This window comes from Delphinus delphis, chromosome 5 (assembly GCF_949987515.2).
Source record: "Delphinus delphis chromosome 5, mDelDel1.2, whole genome shotgun sequence".
NCBI lineage: Eukaryota > Metazoa > Chordata > Mammalia > Artiodactyla > Delphinidae > Delphinus > Delphinus delphis.
Window position 1 is genome coordinate 13,281,373 of NC_082687.1, and position 16,760 is coordinate 13,298,132.

At 37.2% G+C, this 16,760-nt stretch overlaps 1 protein-coding gene across 1 annotated transcript in view; it reads right to left on the reverse strand.

Moving 5' to 3' along the window:
• Nucleotides 1-3,275: 3,275 nt before the first annotated feature.
• The window catches only part of HPGDS (hematopoietic prostaglandin D synthase), a 29,143-nt gene continuing 15,658 nt past the window's right edge, over nt 3,276-16,760 (reverse strand). The window contains exons 4-5 of the mRNA XM_060011608.1: nt 15,263-15,361; nt 3,276-3,984 (exon numbers count right to left, since the gene is read on the reverse strand). Of these exons, the coding sequence (XP_059867591.1) occupies nt 3,820-3,984; nt 15,263-15,361 (264 nt within the window). The 3' untranslated portion in view covers nt 3,276-3,819. The remainder of the gene's footprint in view (nt 3,985-15,262; nt 15,362-16,760) is intronic.

Sequence of the window (16,760 nt, forward strand, 5' to 3'; positions counted from 1 at the left end):
ACCCACACACCACAATGAAGAGTAGCCCCAGCTCAGCACAACTAGAGAAAGCCCACGCACAGCAACAAAGACCCAAAAAGAAAAAACCATAATATTGAGCACAAAAGAGATGCTATTGTGTGCTTAATATTGTCTCTTTCTCAGTAAACTGGTACTTATTACTTTGGGTGTATTCTCATTAGTCCCTTTATTGGACTGATGTCAGTAAATATCATAATCCATTGTCAGTAAAGAGCCTATGAAGCCACAGTTGTTGGAGTAGTATCTTGGCCGACTGAAGCAACTTATGTTTTTGTTGATACAGGTCACACACAGATAGAAGACGTATGTGTTTTCATAACTGTATTTCTCACCCCATAGACTTGTAACTTTATACCAATAGATAATCTATGTTGAAACATTAATATTGCTCCTAGTTATTGGTGTTATTGTATAGTGATTAGATAGGAGCATCAGGAGACTTGGTTTCCATTTGTGTGACCTTAAGCAAGACACTTAAATGGTCCATAAAATTAAGGAATTGATTGTTTTAACTTCCCAAAAGGTATGGTTATTTTTCTGATTATAATATGCAGTTCCATTTCTACTCTGATTAATTCATGTTCTCTCACACTTGCTTACTTGCTCAGTGAGGAGATGTTTAATTTAGATATAGGTTGGGGTAATGGAATGTGTTGTCCTTTCAGTGAACAAAAGATGACCTAAAGGTTATGATGATGCTATGATTGAAATATTTCCTTATAAAACATGCTGTGGTTGCATTTTCTGTTGGAATTATGATAATTATATGTAAACAAGTGGGGCTGATTATCTTAGAGTTTTCATAATTTAGATAAACATTGTATCTATCAGTTTTACTAAATTCTGTTTTCAGTAAAGTTTGTCAGAATGTAATTATGTGGAGGAAAATGAACGTGCATAAGAGGGAAGAAAAGTTTCTACCTTCATTAGAGTATTATTTGAATTTCTTCTGTGAAAGGTAAGTTTTTTCTTTAGACTGCCTTGATGACATGATTCAGCGCTTTGCAAATGAGAGTCGTTTATAACCTATTGTCATTTCTTAACAGCCACTGACAACGGTAAGAAGATGTAATCCAAAGAAGCAAGGTACTTGGGAAATACACTTTGTTTTTCTGTGTAATCCTTAATAATGTGTACAGTATTTAACTTCCTTTTCCTGAATTTCATAGAGCATTGTTGGGAGGAAAGAAGCACCTTCAACAAGGTCACACTTAGATGGACTTGACTTTTCTTTCTTCCTCCCCACAACCTCTCCCCGCTTTTTGCTTCTCAACTACATTCTCCTTCCTCTGCCCTGCAGTTCACGGATAAGGCCATCTATTTTGTTTATATGTTTCCTGATACAACATAACATACTAAGATTAGACTATTCAATATTAATAATATTAACAGGTAAATTGAACTAAAATGTGATGTTCCAATATAGTTATGGTTTAAAATAGGTTGGGATAATCTAAATATATAGTTATTTGGAAGATTTCTATATAAATGGCTTGTTTATATGGGCAGTTCTTGCACAGTAGTGTGGGACTGTAGAAATTTTTCAAGTTGAAAGTGTGTAATCACTGGGGAAAATGATTCTTCCATGACCTTTAAGAATTTTGTCAGCACATTATAAATGTATAAGTGAACAAAATAGTAAAACTAATATTCAGTACACTGTAAAATATTAGAAACACTAAGGAAGTTTTATTTTTGTAAAAAAATTTATCAGAGTAGTTTGAACAGTACCTTCCTATAAAACTTGCAAGCACACATTTTTTTTTTTTTTTTTTTTTTTTTTTGTCTCTTGGTAAATAGTCATAATCCTAAATTTGGATCAGCTTCCAACATTTTATTGCTCTTTCAATGTCATGAAATATCCCTATTCTTTTTTCTTTCTAAATAGACTTTATTTTTTCGAGGGGTTTTAGGTTCATAGCAAATTCAGCAGGAAGTACAAAGAGGTCCCATGTACCCCTGCTCCCACACAGACACACCTTCCCCACTATCAGCATCCTGCACCAGAATGGGACTTCGTTACAATCAGTGAAAATGCATTGACACGTCATAATCACCCAAAGTCCATAGATTACAGTAGGCTCCACTCTCGGTGGTGTACATTCTATGGGTTTGACAAATGAATCCATTATAGTATCATACAGAATAGTTTTACTGCCCTAAAAATCCATTTACGTTTCCTCCATATCTTTTCATGGCTTGATAGATCATTTCTTTTTAGCACTGAATAATGGTCTCTTGTTTGCATGTACCCCAACTTACGTATCCACTAACCTACTAAAGGATATTTTGGTTGCTTCTAGTTGTTGATACAGCTGCCACAAACATTCATGTGCTGGTTTTCATGTGGACCTGTTTTCAACTCCTTTGGGCAGATACCAAAGAGTGTGATTACTGGATCATATGGTAAGAGCATTTTAGTTTTGTAAGAAACTGCCAAACTCTCTTCCAAGGTGTATGTGCTGTTTCGCATGCCTATCAGCAATGAAGAAAAGTTCCTGGGGCCCCACCAGAATGGGACATTTGGGTGGTGTCAGTATTTTGAATTTTTGCCATTCTCATAGGTAATGGTATCTCCTTGTTCCTATTTGCAATTCCATAGTGACATATGATGTTGAACATCTTTTCATATGCTTATTTGCCATCTGTATATCTTTGATGAGGTGTCTGTCCAGGTATTTTATCCATTTTGTAATCAGGTTTATTTTATTGTTGACTTTTAAGAGTTCTTTGTGTATTTTGGATAAAGTCCTTTTGCAAATGTTTTCTTCCTGTCTGTGGCTTGTCTTCTCTCTTTTTTTTTTTTTTTGTATTGAAGTATAGTTGATGTACAATATCATATATGTTACAGGTGTACAGTATAGTGATTCACAATTTTTAGTTTTTTTATTCATTTTTACTGGGCTATAGTTGCTTTACATTGTCTTCTCATTCTTTTGATCTCAATTCTTATAACGTGAGGGGTTTTTTGCTAGTCTCACCTCCTCTGGGATATCTTCATCTCCTTTGTCACAACCAGTTTCCTCATTTATGTCAATAAGTTTGCCTTCACCAAGTTCTTCTGGCTGCATATCTAGAGCCTCTTGAACTGCAACAGCATCAACATTCTCGCAGCCAGCTCTTTCCATTTATGTTCAATTTGAATTTCCACCATTTTCACTTTTCATTTCTTTATTGCACTTTAATCTTTGTTGGTGAGTTCCCTTTTTCAATTATCCATTTTTGTAAAATGTCAAGTGGATTTATCACTAAGAAACAACACTTTGCTTTCTGTGCACGCATGACAGATGCGCAGTGATCAATCACTAACAGATTTTGAAAGAAGTGGCATGATTGCTCATATATCTGTCTGTTATTTACATAGTGATTTGTGGACTGAAGAGCTAGCAGCAAAGTTTATACTTTATGCAGTTACTCAGTTAATATGGCGTGGAAACTGAAGTCCAAAGCTTTTCAGGGTTTTTTTTGGAAAATGTGTTATGTAACTAAACCATTGTGACTGAAATTCATGCATGTCAGAACTAGTGCAAAGCGAAGCCTGCCTGTATTTGAAACTATTTTTCTTCAGTTATAAATAAGGTGAAGCTACTCTGAATAAAAAGGATACTGGAAACAAAACCCTTTTCTCCCCCAGCCCCTTTTTCCCTTTTTTTTTGATAAGCAGAATATGGCAGAAGTGAAAGTCTTGATGGAGCTGGGGAGGGGAGTGTGCAGGTTATGCAGCACGCTGATGTAGCTTCGTATCTGATGAGAGTGATGCTGTGAAGAATAATGAAGTTTGGAGGCAGCAGGCATCACCTAGAGTTTGGTTTGGGGCCTTCTCATTATCCAGTTGGCTATGGCAGGAATGCTTTGGACTTTCTTACGTAATGTCACCAGCCTGGGATGGTTGTCCAACAAATCAGGTTTAAAGACCAAAAGTGTGGTACTGCAAATTTCCCAGTAGAAATCTGCCCAAGTTACCTAGTTTAAAGGAAACAAATTTTCATTAGAACATAAAAGGCCTAACTTCTTAATCTAAAAATAGTTTCTTTTTAATTCAAAATAATGTTATTACAAGAGCAGAATGCGTGTATTATAGAAAATTATAGATAATACCATACTCAAAACACACAGAGGTTACTCACATTAACACCTCTGTATATGGTATTTTTTTATGCATGTGTGTGTATTTTTACTAAAATGAGATCTTACAGTACATGCTCTTTTGTAACTTGATTCAATCTCCATCTCCCTGTGACAATACATTTTCATCTCATTTAACACACCATCATTACTTTTCCATCTGTTCCAAAAATGTCCTTTATAGGATAAAGCAGGATCCATTCCAGGACCATGCATTTCATCTGGTTATGTCCTTTAACTCTCAATTCAGAACAGTACCCTTTTTTTCCCCCTGTCACTGAATTATTGAAGATTCCACACTAGTCCTGCAGAATGTCCTGTCTTCAGGATTTTTATGATTATTTCATTGGTTCCTTTATATTGCAGAGTAAAAAGGAAGAGAGTGCAAGTTATCTTTAGAGAGTTCATAGTTTCAAGTTACATATTTTTGGCTAGCATACATTATATTGAATCACATCAGAAGACATATGTCTGACCATTAGTGTAACCCTAAGATTGGCCACTGGACAGTATTAGGATGATGGCAGCATAGGCCTACTCTTGTATACCTGTTTTTTTTAATTTGTACACTTGTTTCGTGCTTTTATGACTAGATACTAATCTGGATGACATTACTTTTGTCTCCATATAAATCAGTCAAAGAATGAAGTTTAAATATGGATTATTCTTAGTTTTCCTTTTATTTGGAATTTAATAATGCTGATTTCTAGTGTTTTATGAACTTGCTTACTAAACACCTGTCAACTAGGAGAGTCTACTGGTTAGAGGATTCAGAGTTCAGGCAACAAATATTTATGGAGTACCTACTACGTGCCCTGTACAGGTCTGACTCCTGGGATTGACTAGAGAGCAAGATGTGATGCAAACCCCTTCTCTGGTGCAGCTTTTACTTCAGAAGCAGGAAGACAAACGTCAAGTGTGGTACGGGGGATCAGCCAAGATGGCAGAGTAGAAAGGCCCTGAGCTCACCTCCTCTTACAGGCACACCAAAGTCACAAGTGTCTGCAGAACAACCATCGATGAAGTAGACCAGAATCTACCAGAAAAGATCTTCTACAGCTAAAGACATAAAGAAGGAACCACACGAGATGGGTAGGTGGAGCTGACTCACAATATAATCCAGTCCCTTACCCCCAAGTGGGCAGTCCACAAACAAGAATACTTATACTGCAGAGGTTCTCCTATAGGAGTGAGAGTTCTAAGCCCCATGTCAGGCCCCCCAGCCCAGGGGTCCTGCACCAGGAAGACAAACCCCCAGAGCATTTGGCTTTGAAGACCAGAAGGACTTAATTTTGGGAGTTCCAAAGAACCAGGGGAAATAGAAATTTCACACTTAAAGGGTGCCCATAAAATCTCACACCAGGACCCGGGGCAAAAGCAGCAATTTAATAGGGGCCTGACCTACTTGCTGGTCTTGGAGAGTCAAGGAGGCAGCTGCAGCTCAAACTAGAGACATAGAAACTGGCAGCAGCCATATTTGGCAGCTTTCTACCATGTAGGCACCATTGTAGGATCCTCCCTCCAGCTCATGAGTGCCAAGACCTGGCCCCATCCAACAGCCTGTAGGCAACAGTGCTGGGGAGCCTCAGACCAAAGTACTAACTGGGGGGGTGGGGGAGGACACAGCCCCACCCATCAACAGACAGGCTACCTAAAGACTTTCTGAGCCCAGAGCCACTCGAGACATGCCTCTAGACCTGGCCCTTCCCACTAGAGGGCCAAGACCCAGCTCCAGCCACCAATAGGCAGGTGCTGGCCTTGCGCTCAGGAAGCCTGCATTAGCCTCTAGACCAGACTCATCCAACCAGTGGGCAGACACCAGATGCAAGAAAACCACAATTCCACAGTTTTTGGACCCAGCCTGCCCACAGCAGGCCAGACCCTGCCCTGGGACCAGCTGGGCCCTGGCTCTGCCCACTAGCAGGCCAACACAAGCTGTGGGACACCCCAGACCCAACTGTATCAAGAACTGCCTCCCCCACCTCCACAGCAATCTGACACCAGCTCTAGGATCCCTGGGCCCTGCAGCAAGATTCCCACATTCCAGGACTAGTTGTGACTGCCAATAGTCCAGCACTAACCCCTGGACCTAGCTTCACCCACCAGTGGACAGGAACAGCCACAGAGTCTTCTGGATCCTGGCTCCATCCACCAGTGAGCCAGCACTAGCCCCAGGACCTCCTGGGGTTCTGAAATCAGCCCTCTTGTGACCAGGCCCCACCAACCAGCCTCCATACAAGGCAAGGCCTGGCAACCAATAAGACCAGGGACAAACCAAGCCTACCAGACCACCCACATAGTCAGCCTGCTGGCCACAACAGAAAGCCCCTCACAGCCCTCCTGGGGAAACCCTAGAGCATATAGCTTGGGTGACAAAAGTGGAGTGCCCTGCTGGAACGCATAGGACGTCTCCTACAGAAGGCCACTTCTCCAAGTTTGGGAAATGTAACCTATCAGATACATAAAAATACAAATAGCAACCTAGACAAAATAAGGCAGCAGAGGAACATGCTCCAGACAAAGGAACAAGATAAAACCCTAGAAGAACTAAATGAATGGAGATAAGCAATCTACCCAAGAAAGAGTTCAGAGTAATGATCATAAAGAAGATCAATGAACTCAGAAGGAGAACTGATGCACAGAGAAGTTAGAAGTTTTTAACAAAGAGTTTGAATATAAAGAACAACCAAACAGAGAAGAAGAATACAGTAACTAAAATGAACACACTAGAAGGAATAAACAGTAGACTAAATGATAACAGAGGAATGGATCAATGAGGTGGAAGACTGAGTAGTGGAAATCACTGATGCTGAACAGAAAAAAGAATGAAGAAAAATGAGGACAGTTTAAGAGACCTCTGGGAAAACATCAAGTACACTAATATTCGCATTATAGGGGTCCCAGAAGGAAAAGATAGAGAAAGGGGGGCTGAGAACATATTTGAAAACATAGTAGCTGAAAAATTGCCTAATCTGGGAAAGGAAACAGTTACCAAGTCCAGAAAGCACAGAGAGTACCATACAGGATGTGTGTTCTCAAAGAGGAACACACGAAGAGACGTATTTAAAATTACAAAAAGTAAGGATAAAGAAAATATTAAAAGCAGCAAAGAGAAAGTGAAGAGTAACGTACGAGGAAACACCCATAAGGCTGTCAGATGATTTTTCAGCAGAAACTCTGCAGGCCAGAAGGGAGGGGCACATTATATATAAATCCCCTATATATATATATATAGTGATAAAAGGGGAAAACCTATAAGCAAGAATATTCTCCCCAGCAAGCTCTCATTCCGATTTGATGGAGAGATCAAAAGCTTTACAGACAAGCAAAAACTAAAAGAGTTTAGCCCCTCAAACGAGCTTTACAACAAATTTTAGTAAATTCTCTAGGCAAAAAAGATAAGGACACAACTAGAAACAGGAAAATTACAAAATGAAAAAGCTCACTGGTTTCAAACATACAATGAATGTAGGAAGTCATCCACACACAAAGCTAGTAGGAATGTTAAAAGACAAACGTAGTGGGGACTTCCCTGGGATTCCAGTGGTTAAGACTCTGCCTTCCAATGCAGGAGGTGCAGGTTTGATCCCTGGTAGGGGAACTAAGATCCCACATGCTGTGGGGTGTGGCCAAAAAAAAAACTTAAAAAAAAAAAAAAGACAAAAGTAGCAAAATCATCAATGTCCACAAAAAGCAGTTGAGGGATACACAAAACACCTAGATGCAAAATATGATATCAAAAACAGTAATCATGAGGGAAGGAGAGTACAATTGCAGTGTTGTTAAAATGCATTTGAAATTAAGAGATCACAGCTTAAAACAATCATAAATATATACAGAGAGAGAGACTGCTATATAAAAACCTCATGGTAATCACAAACAAAAAATCTGTAATAGAAAAGAAAAATGGAATCCAAACATAAAACTAAAGATGGTAATCAAATCACAAGAGAAAAGAAAAAGGGAAGAAAGACCTACCAAAACAATTGATAAAATGGCAATGGGAACATACATATCAGTAATTACCTTAAATGTAAATAGACTAAATACTCCAACCAAAAGATACAGAGTTGCTGAATGGATCCAAAAACAAGACTCATATATATGCTGCCTGCAAGAGACTCACTTCAGATCTAAAGACACACAGACTGAAAGTGTGGGGATGGCAAAAGATATTCCATGCAAATGGAAATCAAAAGAAAGCCAGAGTAGCAATAGTTATATCAGACTTTAAAATAAAGACTTACGGGCTTCCCTGGTGGTGCAGTGGTTGAGAGTCCGCCTGCCAATGCAGGGGACACAGGTTCATGCCCTGGTCCGGGAAGCTCCCACATGCCGCGGAGCACCTGGACCCGTGAGCCATGGCTGCTGAGCCTGCGCGTCCGGAGCCTGTGCTCCACAACGGGAGAGGCCACAGCGATGAGAGGCCCGCGTACAGCAAAAAATTAAAAAAATAAAAAAAATAAAGACTGTTACAAGAGACAAAGGACAGTACATATTGATCAAGGGATCAAGCCAATAAGAAGAGATAACAATTGTAACTATATATGCACCATGCACCCAACATAGGAGCACCTAAATACATAAGGCAAATATTAACAGACATAAAAGGAGAAATTGATATTTATAGAGCATTCCATTCAAAAGCAGCAGAATACACATTTTTTTCAAGTGCATATGAAACATTCTCCAGGATAGAACACATGCTAGACCACAAAACAAGCCTTGGTAAATTTAAGAAAATTGAAATCATATCAAGCATCTTTCTGACCACAATGCTATGAGGCTAGAAATCAACTAGAAGAAAAAAAATGCAAAAAAACACAAACGTGGAGGCTAAACGATATGCTACTAAACAACTAATGGATCACTGAGGAAATCAAAAAATACCTAGAGATATATGAAAACAAAAGCACGACAATCCAAAACCTATGGGATGCAGAAAAAGCAGTTCTAAGATTATAGTGATACAAGCTTACCTCAGAAAACAAGAAAAATCTCAACCTAAATTTGAACCTAAAAGAGATAGAGAAAAGAACAAACAAAACCCAAAGTTAGTAGAAGGAAAAAAATCAGATAAAGATCAGAGCAGAGATAAATGAAATAGAGACAAAAAAAATTAGAAAAGATCAATGAAACTAAGCCAGTTCTTTGAAAGATAAAACTGATAAAACTTTAGCCAGATTTATCAACAAAAAAAGGAAGAGGGCCCAAATCAATAAAATCAGAAATGAAAAAGAAGCTACAGCCAACATCACAGATATACAAAGGATTATAAGAGACCATTACAAACAACTATATGCAAATAAAATGGACAACCTAGAAGAAATGGACAAATTCTTACAAAGGTACAATCTCCCAAGACTAAACCAGGAAGAAGTAGAAAATATGAACAGACCAATTACCAGTACTGATATATGATATTTGTTTTTCTCTTTCTGACTTACTTCACTCTGTATGACAGATTAACACATATATGTGGAATCTAGAAAAATGGTATAGATGACCTTAATTGCCAAGCAGAAATAGAGACACAAAGAACAAATCTATGGATACCAAGGGGGAAAGGAGTGGGGTGGGAGGAATTGGAAGATTAGGATTGACACATATATGCTATTGATACTATGTATAAAATAGACTACTGATGGGAACATAATGTATAGCACAGGGAACTCTACTTAATAAACTGAAGTGTCCTAAATGGAGGGGATATATGTATATGTATGGCTGATTCATTTTGCTGTGCAGTAGAAGCTAACACAACATTGTAAAGCAACTATGCTCCAATAAAAATTAATTTAAAATTTTACCAGTACTGAAACTGAATCAGTAATTTAAAAACTCCTAAGAAACAAAAGTCCAGGACCAGATGGCTTCACAGATGAATTCTACCAAAAATTTAGAGAAGAGTTAAAATCTATCCTTCTCAAACTATTCCAAAAATTTCTTGAGGAAGGAACACTTCTGAACTCATTCTATGATGCCAACATCACCCCTATACCAAAACCAGACAAATATACTACAAAAAGAGAAAATTACAGGCTAATATCACTGATGAACATAGATGCAAAAATCCTCAACAAAATACTAGCAAAATACCAGAGATGCAAGGATTTTTCAGTATCCACAAATCAATCATCAGTGTGATACACCACATTAACAAATTGAAGAATAAAAACCATATAATCATTTCAATAGATGTAGAAAAAGTTTTTGACAAAACTCGACATCCATTTATGATAAAAACTCTCCAGAAAGTGGGCATAGAGGGAACCTACCTCAACATAATAAAGGCCACATATGACAAACCCACAGCTAACATCATACTCAATGGGGAAAACCTGAAAGCATTTCTTCTAAGATCAGGAGCAAGACAAGGATGCCCACTCTTGCCACTTTTATTCAACATAGTTTAGGAAGTCCTAGTCACAGCAATGAGATAAAGCAAAAGAAATTAAAAGGAATACAAATTGGAAAGGAAGAAGTAAAGCTGTCACTGTTTGCAGATGACATGACACTCTACATAGAAATTCCTAAAGTCTCCACCAGAAAATACTAAAGCTCATCAATAAATTTGGTAAAGTTGCAGGATACAAAATTATTATACAGAAATCTGTTGCATTTATATACACTGAGTTATCAGAAAGAGAAATTAGGGAAACAGTCCCCTTTACCATCACATCAAAAAGAATAAAATACCTAGGAATAAACATACCTAAGGAGGTAAAAGACCTGTACTTGGAAAACTGTAAGACACTGATGAAAGAAATTGAAGATGACAAAAACAGATGGAAAGATATACTATATTCTTGGATGGAAGAATTAATTGTTACAATGACCATATTACCCAAGGCAATCTACAGATTCAATAAAACCTCTATCAAAATACCAAGGCATTTTTCACAGAATTAGAACAAATAATTTTTAAATTTGTATGGAAACACAAAAGACCCTGGATAGCTATAACTATCTTGAGAAAGAAGAACAGAGCTGGAGGAATCACACGCTCTGGCTTTAGACTATAGTGCAAAGCTGCAGTAATCAAAACAGTATGGTACTGGCACAAAAACAGACACATTGATCAATGGAACAGAATAGAGAGCCCATAAACAAACCCACGCACTTATGGCCAATTAATCTATAACAAAGGAGGCAAGAATATACAATAGAGAAAAGACAGTCACTTCAACAAGTGGGTCTGGGAAAACTGGACAGCTACATGTAAAAGAATGAAATTAAAATATTCTTTAACACCATGTACAAAAATAAATTCAAAATGTATTAAAGACATAAATGTAAGACCAGAAACCATAAGACTCCTAGAGGAAAACATAGAATAATACAGTTAGACATAAATCATAGCAATATCTTTTGGATCTGTCTCCTAAAGCAGAGGAAATAAAAGCAAAGTTAAAATATGGGACCTAATTAAAAGCTTTTTGCACAGCAAAGGAAACTATTGACAAAATGAAAAGAACCTACTGAATGGGAGAAAATATTTGCAAATGACATGACTGATAAGGGGTTAATATCCAATGTATATAAACAGTTCATACAATTTAATAACAAAAAGACAATTAAAAAATGGGCAGAAGAACTGAATAGACATTTTTCCAAAGAGGACATGGAGATGGCCAACAGGCACATGAAAACATGCCCAACATCGCTAAGTATCAGGGAAATGCAAATCAAAACCACAATGAGATTATCACCTCACACCTGTCAAAATGGCTATCATCAAAAAGAACACAAATAACAAATGTTGGCGAGGATGTGGAGAAAAAGGAAAAGGGAACCCTCCTACACTGTTGGTGGGAATGTAAATTGGAGCAGCCACTGTGGAAAACAGTAGGGAAGTTTGTCAAAAAACTAAAAATAGAACTACCATATGACCCAGCAATTCCCCTCCTGGGTACATATCTGGAAAAGATGAAAGCTCATCTGAAAAGATACATTCACCCCAATGTTCATACCAGCATTATTTGCAATTGCCAAGATAGGGAAGCAACCTAAGCAACCTATCCATCAACTGATGAATGGATAAAGAAGATGTGGTATACATATAAATGGAATACTACTTGGCCATAAAAAATGAAATTTTGCCATTTGCAGCAACATGGATGGACTTGGAGTATATTATGCTAAGTGAAATAAGTCTGAGAAAGACAAATACTGTATGATATCACTTATATGCAGAATCTAAAAAATAGCACAGACTAGTGAATATAACAAAAAAGAAGCACACTCACAGATATAGAGAACAAACTAGTGGTTATCAGTGGGAAGAGGGAAGGGGGAGGGGCAATATAGGAGTAGGTGATTAAGAGATAAAAAGTATTATGTATAAAATAAGCTATAATGATATATTGTACACCATGGGGAATATAACGAATAATTTATAATAACTATAAATGGAGTATAATCTTTAAAATTTTGAATCACTATATTGTACACCAGTGACATATAATATTGTACATCAACTATACTTCAATTAAAAACAAAAAAAATCATAAAGTGATAAAGGTGATATAGACAAAGTAGAGTGATGAGAGGGATTCTCAAGGGATCAGGGAGAGAAGTCCTTTAAGAGGTGACATTTAAGCTAAGGCTTGAATGATGAAAAAAAGATCCAGACAGGCAGTGATTTGGGGATTAAACATTTCAGGCAGAAGGAGCAGCAAGTGTAAAGGCTCTTAGGTGGGAGTATGACTTGTGTCCGAGGAAAAAACAAAACACCAGAGTGTTTGGGACACTTTGAGGAAGGGAGAGAGCACTAAGAGATGGGGTTAGGAGATAGGTTGCAAAGGAATTTTAATAAAAAGCAGAAGGAAAAGATATTTTACATTCTTAGAAATTGTTCAGTCAATAAGGGCAGAGAAAGGAACATAAAAGATACGGCAAGTTTGCTTCTCTGTCTCCTCAGGACTCAGCAGACAGTGATTAAAATAAGTCACAAGAGCATGTCAAAAAGCAGTATCTCGTCTCCTAGAATGGAGTCTCCTTGAAAGCAGGGACCCCAGCTTACCACAGCTTCTAAATCAGATTTAGATTTGATTTTTCTCTTGGCAAGACTACTTCATAGGTGGCAGTGCACTCCTCTGTCAGTAGGCCCGTAATGTCTGGTTCTCTCCTTTTTTGTGATACTAACAATTGTTGATAGTCAATGCTTAGATCCATTGATTCATCATGGGTTGGAAAATGGTGATGATTTATTTTAAACTCTCCTTGTTTGTTTATTTGTTTATTTATTTGTTTTTCATCGGCTGCGCTGGGTCTCCGTGTGGCACTTGGGCTTTCTCCAGTTGCGGCGAGCAGGAGCTACTCTGGGTTGTGGTACACAGGCTTTAGTAGTTGCAGCACGTGGGCTCAGTAGTTGCAGCACGAGGGCCCCAGAGCACGTGGGCTCAGTAGTTGCGGTGCACAGGCTCCAGTAGTTGTGGCACACTGCATGGGCTTAGTTGCTCTGCAACATGTGGGATTTTCCCAGATCAGGGATCAGACCTGTATCCCCTGCATTGGCAGGCAGATTCTTAACCACTGGACCACCAGGGAAGTCCTCTTTCCTTACTTATTAACTAGAATACCTTTATGTAGGCAGACTTTGTCCATCCATTTTTTTTTATCTTGAGGTATAATTGGCATAGGAATGGCACGATAAATGCTTTATTCAAACCCCTCAACTTTCTTGTTTTTAACAGTTTTCGGAATACAGACAGTCTCTGGCTTATGATGGTTCAGCTTACAACTTTTTGACTTTACCATGGTGCAAAAGTGACACATGTTCAGTAGAAACTGCACTTTGAATTTTGAAGTTTGATCTTTTCCCAGGTTAGTGATATGCTGTATGGTACTCTCTCATGATGCTGGGCAGTGGCAGTGAACCACATAATCAGGAGGGTAAACGACTAATACACTTACAATCATTCTGTACCCATACAACCATTCTGTCTTTTACTTTCACTACAATATTCAATAAATTACGTGAGATATTCAACACTTTATTATAAAGGCTTTGTGTTAGATTATTTTGCCCAAAACTGTTGGCTAATGTAAGTGTTCTGAGCAAATTTAAGGTGGGCTAGGCTAAGCTATGATACTTAGTAGGTTGGGTGTATTTTTTGACTTACGATATTTTCCATTTACGATGGATTTATTGGGACATAATCCCATCATAAGTCAATGAAAATTTGTAATAATTTGGCTCCATAACATCTTCTAAAAGTCACCAATGAAGCTTTGTTTGGTTTTGAGGTGTGTGTGTGTGTGTATTTGGTGATGGTGGTTGTCATAAACTCATGGATTCATTCATTTTGATTTGTTTCAATCCATTGCAGTTAATATTCTTATTGTGGCTTGAATTTTCTCGTCTTTGGCCAGTGAGAGCTTCTACAAGTTGACTGCTAAGTCATTCTGACACAACTCTGGTGTTGTGTGTGTGAGGGGGGGGTTGTGATAATTTATTTGGTTCTATTATGTCAAAGTATTCCCGGCTCATATTTTACGTTTCCTGTCCCAAACTGAGAATGAGCTATTTCTCCAAGAAGTTCTGGTTACTTTTAGTATTTAGAGACCAGAATCTGGGTCCAGGGGGTGGCCAGAACAACTAGACTGGTAATTTTTTCGAGAAAAAGAGACACAAAATGCTTGTCTTTACCTTAAGAAAAAGTACATCGTGAACTGAAACTGGTGTACAATAATTATTTTTTTGTCCCGAGAAAATATCTATAATGAGATGTATAGTCAAATCACTGTGTTTTTAAAAATGACAATGTTTCTTAAGATAGTGTTTCACTAATAGAGTCCGCAGGTACTTCTCCACATACCCTGTGCACCAATTTGACACAAGTTCATTTGTTTCACTTTGCTTTAGTTTGTCAGTGATAGCTTTTTAAAATGTTTTTGTTGTTGTTATATAATTATATAAAATATTTTAGTTCATGTTTCCAAAGTTAACTCCACTGAAAAAGTTTTATTCAGAGAAGTTTAGCTTTTGTCCCTGCTCTCTAACCTACTCCCTCCCTATGAGTAACACTTTTTTCAATACATTTTTATAAAGTTTTTGGTTTATCCATATATGTATATGCTTGTATTTTTTTAAGATGTAAAACATACTCACAGAGTTACCAATAAACCACTCTTTTTCCCCTAAGTATGTGTCTAAATCTTGCAGAAGATGAGATGCATCACATGTGAGTAGCTCCTTAAACATCTGATCCTAAGAGAGGGAGAAAAAAGATTCCTTTAAGCATAATAAGAAGAAAAACAAATGAGTTGAAGAGGAAGTAGATTTTTCCATCTTCTTTCTCCCACATGAGTTCAAAAAGGAAGTAGCTACCTGTTATTGGTGGTTGTTGCTTGCTTGTTTGTTTTTTTAAATGAATGGCATGGAGATTCAGGTCTGATTTTCTATAGATCTTATTCTTCCCTTTGTTACTCATGGATTAAAAAATAAATATTGTCATCAGTTCTTATTGTTTCTTTGTATATAATGACTTAATATTTCATCAGTAAAATCTTTTCATGGTTTTTTATCTTAATTTTTGTTAATGAAAATTATTCCATTATGTTTTTACATTTCTAAAATTCCCTATCTTTTTTAGGCTCACTCCCTTTAAAGTGAAATAATTTAACTAAAGGTAAAGAAATTAATTTATTTTGTAAATAAAATTCATTTTGTAAGACTATTATTAATAAAATATTATTATTTTGTAAGATTCCTCCAGTTTAGCAGTCTTTCATCTCACAGTTACACTTAACGGAAGTAATCCATAATAAATAGTAATGTTCTTGGGCAGATTTCCTCTGTTTGGCTTGACATTGTACCTTAGGGTGAGATTTCTCTGCCTTGACTATCATCTGTAAAATGAATCCAAGGTGCCCCCTTTGGATATAATATGTAAGATATTATTACAAACCAAATAATATCCTTGGGAAAAAATAACAGATATATCCATTTAAAAAAATTATCTTTGTGTTTTTACTTGAATCTTTGAAGACCAAATAATTTATTCATGGCCTCTTTCTTGGTAAGAGGTATTTATTTGTTTATATACAAAAATCAGGCTGGTTTGTATTGTGGATATGAAATGTAAGCCAAACTCAAAATATTATAAAATATACATATATCATTAATATTCACAAATGAATGAATATTATAAAATCTGTAATAAAATCAGCCTCTATTAAGATAAGTCAAATAGTGGATAAATCTCACCAATTTACTGATTTACTTCCTGTTACTATTATGACTTAGCTGGGTAATATAGATTATTATAACATAATGCCTTATATTTGTAGGGCCCAGTTTGCAAAAGCATCATTACAGATTTACGTAGGTTTGCCACATTTCAGGTACTGAAGGTTGGGAAGTTTGTCATTATTTTGACTTTACATGCTTTCCACAGTTCTACACCACCTTTGTACATAAGGTTCTCTCTCTATGGTTAATATATTCATAGTTCTAAATAAAATAGTGTGAATCCTTCAGCCCCTTCCACAGAATCTGTGAGCTAAGAGGCAATGGGCCCAGAAACACGTGACATTTCCCATAGCTTAGCTTAGATCAGCATCAGTTGGGGAGGTAATAGCCAGCTTGGCTGTCCTAGAATAGCTAG